Source organism: Olea europaea, chromosome 8, assembly GCF_002742605.1.
Source record: "Olea europaea var. sylvestris chromosome 8, O_europaea_v1, whole genome shotgun sequence".
NCBI lineage: Eukaryota > Viridiplantae > Streptophyta > Magnoliopsida > Lamiales > Oleaceae > Olea > Olea europaea.
This window is the reverse complement of record NC_036244.1, coordinates 7753830-7765112: the sequence shown is the minus strand read 5'-3', so window position 1 is coordinate 7765112 and position 11283 is coordinate 7753830. Positions and strand designations below refer to the sequence as shown.

At 30.7% G+C, this 11283-nt stretch overlaps 1 protein-coding gene across 1 annotated transcript; it reads right to left on the bottom strand.

Annotated features, from left to right (window-relative positions):
* Nucleotides 1-7551: 7551 nt before the first annotated feature.
* On the bottom strand, nucleotides 7552-8928 carry LOC111398706 (EG45-like domain containing protein). Its single transcript, XM_023025749.1, has 3 exons — nucleotides 8754-8928; nucleotides 8362-8662; nucleotides 7552-7730 (listed from the first exon to the last, which is right to left on the bottom strand). The coding sequence occupies exons 1-3, from the start codon at nucleotides 8863-8865 to the stop codon at nucleotides 7724-7726; spliced, it is 420 nt and encodes a 139-aa protein (XP_022881517.1). The 5' UTR covers nucleotides 8866-8928; the 3' UTR covers nucleotides 7552-7723.
* Nucleotides 8929-11283: the final 2355 nt, after the last annotated feature.

Below are 11283 nucleotides of genomic sequence, written 5' to 3'. Positions count from 1 at the left end.
TTGCATTACATGGAAGAATTGAGGACTTTGAAGAAAACACCACATGGGCCTACTTTTGGACTTATATTTGGAGTAAAAATCAACCAATTGGGCTCTTGTTAAAGAAGAGAAAAAGGGCTACCTGCTGTTGGGGGAAAACTGTAATATATATATAGGGAAAAAATCACATTTCAGGGGTTATGTTTTTCCCAATTCAAAAATCAAGTAAGTAGTTTGAAAATTCAAAAATCAAGTATGCATTTAATTAATTAAAAATATTTATTAAATAAAGATAATAAAGTCACAATTACCAGATTAATGGTCACGTATTTATTTATTGGTCACATATCGCTAAATTAATTGGTCACGGATTATTTCGTGGTCACAAATAAAAAATTTTGTATGTCATATATTATTTCGAGGTCACAGGTTATTCCAATTATAGGTCACATTTTATATATGGGTCACATAAATTACAATTTATTGGTCACAAATTATTTTTTAGTCACAGATACCTAATATTTAGTCTCAAATCAGCTAAATAGTTGGTCACGTACGCCTAAATAGTTGGTCATGGACATCTAATTATTGGTCACAGACACTCCACCTATTACCGTCATCGCCACCACCACCACTATCGCACAACGCACCACCACCACCACAATTTCCTTCATCTCCGTTTACACCACACCTAACTACCACCCCACCAAAGAATCCACAAACTTACCACCACCACCTCAAAAAGGGAACAAAACATGCTGAAAAATCACACCACTACCACCAAATTCAACAACCACCATAGCCGCCACTACAAAACCTCCACCACACAAACACCACCACCACACAAAGAACTATCCAAGCCCCACCCAAAAGCCAATTGCCACAAAAAATACGCCATCGCCATCACCGCATAAGACACTGTCCAAATTTTCAAATTCGTCTCTTCATTACAATCGCCACCACAAATTCGCTTCTTCATTACATTAAGTCGCTGAAGTAGGTGAAATTGCTTCATCTCTTCATTTCATCACCACAGCTTGCCGGAGTGGGTAGATCTGCATCGCGAGGAAGATATGGACAGGGAGATGAAGAGAAGATGGAGAGTTCGAGTGAGAATAGATTATTACAGTGACGGAGATGTCTTCGATGGCGGTCGCTCCTTGACGACGACGACGATCGAAGGATAAGGTAGAGAGATAGAGAGAGAGACGGGATATGATAAGGGAAAAATTTGGGGGAAATGATTAGGGTTTTAATTGAATTGGATGGGTTAATTATATATAATACCTGATTTTTGCGTAAGTAAACTATATCCCCTAATTTTGAATTTGAAAGTTTTAATACCTGGTTTTATGTAATTTCCTCATATATATATATACCAACATAAACCTACAGATTGGGGAGAAGCTGGACGGGGGGGAGCCGAAAATTGAGTGCTTCAGTGAGGAAAAGTCGGCAGCTGCTAGGATATGCTAGTGGATTGCAAAAGCTGATTTTTTAGAGAAAATACCCACTTAATTGGGCAGCTAATTGCCATTGGATGGTCAAAATTATTCACCAAATCTTGTCTACACATATGACCATGCATTTCATGTAAGTGGCTGCTGGAATTGGACTCTTCAATTGGCAATAAAATTGGGCAGACGGTGGGAATTAACTTGTGGCTGCATGGATTTAAATATACCCATGACCCAAGGCAAGCAGAGGCGGAAATCATAAACTGAAGAGGAAAAAGACTGCAGCCAAATAAAATTGCGGAATTAATCACGTTTGATCGATTTTTGGTGATATTTTTCCACTTTTCTTTGTTTAATTTTCACATTATGTTAGGCTAAATTATTTTGTGCTAGGATTTGCGATGAACCTTATATTATGAACCCTTAATCTTGAATTTTATTTATTTGACGTTAAAACATGTTTTTACTTATTAATGATTGGCATGGATTTTATTTTCTCTACAATTAGATGAACAATAGTTGTATGAGATTTGTGACTTGTTTTACCCTCGAAAGATGGAAAATAAGTTAGACATTATGTTAGTTGTCGTAAAATCTGATAGGGGATAAAAATATATCGCTATGCTCTACGTGATTTTTAAGTATTCATAAAACTTTAATGTATTTTTATATGTTCGCATTCGTCATAGAAATATAGTCGGATCGCATGTGAAAATAGGTTTAATTCTATTCGAGAGAGATTGTTAAACAAATTAGGAATATTGGTCTTCATAATTGAATCGTATTGTCAATTTTATAAAATTCGGATTAAAGGGGATTGATATAAGGGGATTCGGAATCCTAGTACGCATTTCGTTATCATATTTTTTATAAAACTTGAATTTAGTTATAATCACGTATTTAATTTAGTTAATTTAAGCTTTATATCTATAAGTAAGTTATTAAATCACAATATAGTTAGCGAAAAATCACGAATTTCTATTGCTTCGATTAAGGCGAAGATAATTTAAATTTAAACTAATACAATCTATGTGGGATAATACTTGGACTCAAAAGGTCCAATTTATTACTTGAACGCGACCCGTGCACTTGCGGTGTAGGATTTTAGTGAACACTAGGTTGCCAATGTCATCGCCAATGAGGCTATGGCAGATTTTAGCTGCTAGTTGAGGATTTTATAGGTTCCATTACTTTTTCGCAGGATCAAAAAGTAAAATTTGGGAATTTTGAAACATTTCGCATGTCGACAACCGGTGGACGTTGACTGAAAAAGATCCATGGTTTGGGGGTGAGGTGGCGGGGGGGGGAGGTGGAAATTTAGTTTTAATATTTCTTTTTTTTTGGTTTTTTTATTTAGTTACTTTAATTGTTTAATGCGGTAAATATAAAATTACTACTTTGTCCACATTAAAATTGTTAAAAATTTGGTCAAACTTAATTTTCTAGTCAACTAATGAAAAAGTGGATGGTTTTCATCCATTTATCCTCTAACTGCATGTACTTGAAAGGTTTGGGACTAAGGGCGTAATAAATGAAAGATTAGGGTAAAACACGCAAATATTTGCAATGTTTGAGATCGTGGCTGCAGTTATCCCCTTTTTGAAATGATATTTAGTTTTAATATTTCCTTTTTTTTGATTTTTTATTTAGTTACTTTAATTTTTTAATGCGGTAAATATAAAATTACTACTTTGTCCTCATTAAAATTGTTAAAAATTTGGTCAAACTTAATTTTCTAGCCAACTAATGAAAAAGTGGATGGTTTTCATCCATTTATCCTCTAACTGCATGTACTTGAAAGGTTTGGGACTAAGGGCGTAATAAATGAAAGATTAGGATAAAACACGCAAATATTTGCAATGTTTGAGATCGTGGCTGCAGTTATCCCCTTTTTGAAATGAGATATTTATTCATGTAACATTTACGATAATATTTGATGTAACTTTATGTCGAGTTACGACTTCGGTAGTAATATTCAATACCTAAATTGATATATTACTCCATGTAGCAGTAATTACTTGAATGTAACTCCCTTGCTAGCTTTAGATAAGATCGAATATTTCAGTGCATTATCGTAGCGAACTAATAAAGAAAGAGCAAAAATTGAATAATGAGAAACAATCGAATATATATAACTAAATTAGCTATGCGAAAAAATTGAAAATATAGTTCAATGTCTTTTTTAGAGCTAAGATTTTAATCGAGACACATATATCTTATTATGACTGACTGAGAATAATATCTTTAAACTATTTTATTGTGCAAGTTAATAAATCTCTAAGTATGAGAAGCTTCTCAAAAACATTGACATTACCAATCAAAAAGTAAAATCTTGACAAATAGATGATTACTTCATTTGTATAACAAAGTCGAGAAAAAGATGTCATTCATAATATAATTAATTTTAGTTTTAAATTAAAGGCAGTCTCTTTTTTTAGGACCACCTAATTAATATTTGGAAATTCATTTGATTATTCTAATTAATTAAGGTCAAACATTTGATAACCTAATATTAATTTCCGTACACACTTAGAACTTTCTACGAGTCTAGAAGGCAGTAAGACTAACTAAAAAGTAGAAAAGTTGTTCATGCATATTGATAGAGACCACCCATAACACGTCTGTCAGATTGATCTAACTTTAACAAGATTGCTTTTTCTAGAATATTGAATTTTTATTTTATTTTATTTTTATTTTTATATCTTACGCGAATTTGGAATACTGGATAGAATATAATTAAATATATAAAGTAATTTCTTTTTTAGATATTTTTACCACGGGCTATGATTATTGTAACTATTTTTTAAGACGAAAGTTTAAATTCGCAATTGAGTAATAACTTTTTGTGGACTAAATTAATGTGAAAGGTTTTAAAAAAAAAAAAAGAAAAAAGAAAGAAAGAGATTTTTGATATGTGTGTGTGTGTGTGTGTGTGTGAAAGTCTAAGTGCAATATTTCAATGTTGTATATTATAAATTTATTTCACGTATAAATGAAATTTCGATCTTTATTATTATTCTTATTATTGTCGTCGTTATTGTTGTTTTCTAATAGTCATCATGAATAGTACTTAATTTGAGCCATTTGATTTACCTGAGGTTCTAGAATTTTATATATAATAGAAAGATGAAACTTTAAAGTTTGGGGACGTCTGTGGTACAAATAAAATGTTTGTGTATCATCAGCAAAAAAATAAATAAATTAATTAAATACATTGGGACCACAACTACAATTATTTCTTTTTTAATTTTAGCACTCTCTAAGTGAATTTAACAGCTTAAGTAACGAATATAGATGGTATGGGTCTTCACTCTTCCGCACGTACAATGTCATCTTGGGAAATTTTTCGCCAATCTGGATGAATATGGGGGCATTCTGCAATAGAGGCAAAGGTCAAGAAAATTTTGCACCAATTACTCGGATCTAAAAACTAAAATTTGAAAAATTTAAGTGTAACATATTTCAAAAAGAATGAAATCCTTTTCCTATATGTTTATCAGTGCTTGAAGATTTCTGCTATTACTAATTTACATATCATTTTTATTTTAATACACTTTGTAAAGTGTTTCGTTAACATTAATCTTGAAATTTTCGGTTATTTGAACTTAAGATAAAATGAATTGCTCAATTTGAATTTTGATCTCGTACTACACATTGTTGTTAGACAAAATTAAAATGTTACCCTTAATGAGTTGCCCCTAAAAAATATTGTTATTATTATTTTTTAAGAACAAATGAGTTTGGATGAGAAATTTTTGGAGAATGTGTGATTAAAAATTAAGAAAAAAATTTGAATTTACATGCAAAATATTTTATTACAAGAACGCAGATTGAAAATTACTTTTAGAAAAAAAAAATAATAATAATTTGAAGAATGGTAGACAAACTGTGGTATTTGACTTTGTTTTTTTCCTAATTAACATTGATTTTGGATGGTTTTTGACTTCTGAAAATGATTGGCAAGTTGAAGACAAAATGTACATAGTTAGATTTAGCTGCAAAGTTAGGTTAGAGAAAAAGAAGCTTGAAAGAAGATTCGTGCACTCTAGAACAATATTGAATTATTGAGCTGAATTGTCCAGTTTTACTAGTGGACATGTCAAGGAGAAAATTTCTTATAAGTGCAACAAATTCGAGAGAAAGTGAAAGATGGTTAAATAGTTTAGAACTTTTCAAATGACTTTTGTATATTAATTTTCTTTTTTTAATATCATATATGAGAGTTCAAATCAATTGCGTTCAATAAAAAGAAAAGAAAGTTCAATTCTTAAAGTTGTTTGCGATCTTCAGATAGTCGAGCCATACCCGTATATTTATGACATCATTTCCAGCAAAATCTATAGTTCTTCTTCAAAATTATGCTAGTTTTCAAGATTTAGTTTATCAATCAATAAGTCATATCTCCAAATGACACTTTTTATTGGTGACGTACATGGTCAACCAGAGTACAATGCTAATCGAAAGAACATATTAGAGATAGTTACAATACTCTACGTGTATCTTATGAGTTAGAATATAGTTGTAGTGTTCTACATTACAATTTGATAACTCAATCAACTTAATCAATTTTTGAATTAATCAAGTTTAAACCGGATCAACTCAACTATGGATATGAACACTTACAAAGAAGCTACTGAATTCATTTGAAGATTTTTTAGCTTAAATACTATTTTGCAAACATTTTAGCTAATATTGATCACGTGATCTTGACTCGAAGTTGACGTAACATTTCCAAAATGAACAATATGAATTTAAGTCAAATTTAATTTCAATTTTCGCAACGTTTGATCTTAATCATATTTTCACAAAAAATTAAAAATAGTTTTACTACTAGACTGTGGTGCAATAAGATGAGTATACGAAATTTGAGGTGAAGTTACACTTGGATAAATAGATGAAGGACCAAGCATGTAAATAGTCTCCATTTTCGGATGTCCACAAATGCAATTCCTAGAAGACTCACATGTTACACCGTACAATTTGCGCCGCCAATTATGCAGTTACGAAATGCAATTTGCCATCTCGATTCTTGTATAATATATTCACTTTAATTTGGAATATAGTGAAGAATTTATCACACAATAATTATGCATGTTACTCACTATTTGTTTTATTTTGATGCTATTTAACTATGTCCCTATCTATTTTTTAAAATTTATTTTTTTTCAAATACATTTTCAGTCATATAGTTTATGAGATCCACAACCTTCCAATTATGGATTTTGCCAGAAGATTTTAACATAATTTAAGGTGACATAAGATGATTCGATATGAAAGTTGATTGTGTTTAAAATAGTCTAATGATATAATGACATGTGACATTATCATTATACCACTTTATGTCAAAGAATCTGGCACTATAGTATGATTTTTCAATTATAGATTTCATTTAGCTCGTATTTGGTTGAGATTAAAATGGTTGTGTGACAAGCACATAACACTATATATAATGATTTACCATCAAATAATTTGTCGAGATTTAATTGGATCAAAATTTTATCAATCAAATAAGTTCTTTACTTACATTTTGACAGCTCATTATTATGTAAAATATTATGTAAATATTTATGTACACGAATCATTTTCAGACTAAAATCAGATTCTTTTGTAAATTTTAATAAAAGTTGATGAAAAGTGTGATTGTTAAAGATATAAATCCCATGAATTACGTAATTAAAATTAATTATTAATTTTGACCAAACAGAAACTTCCTAAAATTTCATGAAATTTCAAGTTATTTGTCATGTGAAGAGTTGACTAGTAAATTGTTTTGTTATATAGGATGTGTAGAACCCTGCAACCTCCTCTTAAGGTGTCATATGTTTCATTGTTGCATGTTTATGTTTCATTCAAAACAAATTTAACCTAAATTTGACATGTTATCAATCCCATTTCAAAGAGAGGCTTATGATTGCGACAATCATTTTAGTGTGGAATTCTGCCTACTTTTTCTTGCAGAAACTTAATCAGAAGTTGTTCGTTTTTTGAGATTATAAGTTGACAAACTTTATTTTTAACCACATATTTAATTGAATTTACAATTCATTTTTAATCACACATTTCAATAGATCCGTCAGCTCATAATCTCAAATAGTTCAGACTAAAACATCACAAGTAATGTAAAAAACTGTAAAGATAAAATTTAAAGAAAATTTACTGCAAATAGAGGAGGACAAAGACTGGGGGGAGAATTGAGTACTCAAATTAATAATTTGCTAGTCAATATTATGACAATCATTCTCTAGAAGCTAATCAAGCCGGCTTCTTCATGAACTTTCATATCCACCTCAAACCCTGCACATAACAACAAAATTGAATTGTTGTTAATAACGAATGGAATAAGATGGTGAAAAAAGAATTTATATAATATTTATTGATCGCGACATTTAAATATATTTGAAATTCTCGATCCATAGAAACAGGTATGAGTTACTTAGCAATTCTTCTGAAGAAAACATTTTTTTTTTTTAAAACACGCGACATGGTTAATTATACTTAAAAGCAACTTATTAACTGCTTTTTCTTTACAATATGTCTTTACATGCTATCGAAAAAAGAAACTAAAATACTACTAGACGAAAAATATGTTACCAAGGAAAGGAGTTTTAAAAAGTTATTTTTAAGAAAGAATAAACATCTTCGCCGCTTTTGAGTCCCATTTTTCTAAAAATTAGATTTTGCAATAGTAATTTCTTGGCGAATATATGGTTAAAAGGTAGTTGAATTTACATGTAAAATTTATTTTATTGAGAGAATTTTACGAGAAAAAAACTGCATTCTCTCTTTGAATTATATATAGGAAGAATATTGACACCTTCCACACACATAAGGAAGTCTTCTTCTCCCGTATCATTTAAATTTTAATGCAAGTTTTTGTCGTCAATTGGAAAATTATTCAGAAGAGACAAATTTTTGATGTACTCACTGTTGAATTTCTATGTTCATGGAAGTTGCAGGCGGATTTCCAATTGTACCAAACGCTGTATTTGATAGTACTATGGTGACTCCTTCCCTGCTTGGCCGAGAAACCGAAGTTTGAGCCCGGTCAACTATCTTTACTTGAATTGTCTGTCCTGGAATGCAAGTGTTCGGCACGGCGGCGCTGATACATCTCACCAAGTACTGACGTCCACAGGAAGCGCCATTGTCCCATATCCCCTCTCCGGCGGCCGCGAACAGGTTGCTCGACGGGAATTGTGATGCATCACTGCCATAACACGTGGTGGCTGCATATAGATATATACATTCTTGAATCAGTGGAAAGTAATCTCAAATAGAACAGTTGAATTCTAAATTCTCAGTCAGAAGAGAACTTACGTGTATAAGGGGGATTGTAGACGCTGGCGGTCCCCACGTCAGCATGGGAGATATCGCAGATGCAAACGAAGAAGAAGAAGAAGAACGTCCGTATGATGAGAGGATTTAACATCCTATAAATTCAATGGAGGAAAAATCGTTTATCTACAATGTTTTAACAACATATATAAATTATAAACTGGTTCTATATAAATTGGGATTGGCTATTCAAAGTCAACTTCAAATTTATTAGGTTATAAATTTCTACGCATGACGTACGGTAGCTCAACATATTCTAGCAATTAAATTTAGGATAACGTTATCCAATATAATGGTATTGAACACAAGTCTAAGTATCAGCATATCATAGGCTCTATTAAATGGATAGTAATTTATTTTATTTAATTGAACCTGTAACTTAATGTTGTCACCTAGACTAATGTTAATATCAGTTGTGCTAAATAACGTTAAATTGATTGATCAAGAAAGAAATTATCAAATTTAGAATTCACAAAATAAGCAATGGAAACTCAGAAAACAATATGCTTCTATTTGGTTCAGCTAAAAAAATTATTGAAATATAAGTCAAAATTAACAATTAAAACTTTTTAACCATATATTTTATTAATTTTTTTTTTTTTTTTTATCAAAATCTATTACAAGTCTAATTTTTATACAAAATAGGGGTGTTGACACAAAAGCTTAAATTTGAAGAACTAAAAGACCCTTTCGAAATGTCTAGGGGTTGGACTGTAATTACAAAAAAAGGAAAAATAATAATAAGAAGAAAAAGATGCAGCAGCATGTAATCAATTTCCTTTTTGCATGAGCATCAGAATACTTTTCCCTATTCGACTTTACTTTTGATTAGAATAAAGAATAATGCTAAACGAACAAGACCATGTAGGGCCGCTTTATAATAGGGGCACAGTTGGCCCCCTTTGATAGGCAGGGAGAGATCCTATGTGACCCTGTTAATGTTGCATAACTCGTGGAGTCAAAAGTAACAAATCTAGAAGCATTCCTTCTAGTGAACATTTAAGATATAAAGGGATCCAATACTTTATCACTTAATCATAAGCATATTTAGCATGGATGATTCGATACTCCATTATTATTTGTTATTCATAGTACATTTGAAACATACTTGATCGATTTCAAGTTTTAGAAAGAAAAAAAAAAAGTATAAAAGGCAAAGTAATACCATTTGACATTTTTCAGTTTAGTTTACTATAAAAATAAATGTGATTTTAAGATCATGTTTAGTAGGAATTAAAATCAAATTTTAGGAAATTTTGATAAAAGTTAATGAAATATGTGGTTGAAAAATTTCGAAACATATAAATATGTGGTTAAAATTAATTATTGACTTTGACATAACTTAAAATTTGAAGATTAATCTCTATCATTAGAAATTGAAAAATTTACATTTTCTCAAATTCTATATATCCTAAAAGCTCCCAAATTTTGGTAACTATTGCATAATCAAAACCTCAACTCCAAGAGTAAAATCAGTTAATCAATAGAGCCACATAGTTGTTAAGTGGGAACCCTAGTTAGTTGCAGAGTCTATCCAAGTCCAAATTAACAAGCCCTATTTGACTTGATTTTATTAAAAATCAAATTTTCAATAGATTCCTGTAAAAGTTAATGAAACGAATGAACAAGAAGTTAAAAAAAAAAAAAATAAAATAAATTTGTGAGTTTCATAAAATATGTAGTTAAAAAATAAGGTCAAACAAAGGCCAAGCCCCCGTTTGGGCTTTATTTTTTTATTCAAAATTTATTTTCAATTACACATTCTCTCGTAAAATAATTTTATACGTAAATCAAATTTTTTTCTTATTGTTAATTTACACATTCTCCAAAAAAAGTCAATAATCAAGAATATATTTTAATCCAAAAATGGATCTCGAACATGGGCCAAAAGCATCATTTTCTGTCGTGATGGGCGGGCGAGCATATGTTATTGGGCAATGAATATTCCATGCCGCCGAAAGTGAACGCGTATTTAATTTTGACGGGTTCAACATTAGGTCGCCATAGCTAAGGGCAACTGTACATTGGAAGATCCTAGGCCAGGAAATACCATGATAAGCCACCGTTTGGCCCCATTTTTTGAAATGAAAATAGGTGTAACAATATTTTTTAAAAAAAAAAATGAGCAATTGAAAAAGAAGAAATTTTTTTCAATTTATGTGTAATATTATTTTATCAAAAATTGTGTGATTGAAAAACAGAGAGAGAAAAATCAAATATAATTTAATGAAGGTCAAATGGGGAGCTTATTATTGTATTAATGATCTTCAAGACTACACAAAAGTATTGGCATAAATAAAAGAAAAAAAAACCATATCTCAGACAAATAGAGTAATTTTTGCGTTATAGCACCGGTACAGGTGATACTAGGTGACATTAAATGTGACGTAAATTTAAATGAGTAACATAATTCTACCTTTGATAGAGTCTATCATATAGTATAATCTAAATTGATGTTATAGCATCAATTCGTTTGAATAGTGTCTATGGTTGACCTGCCTCTATAATTAGG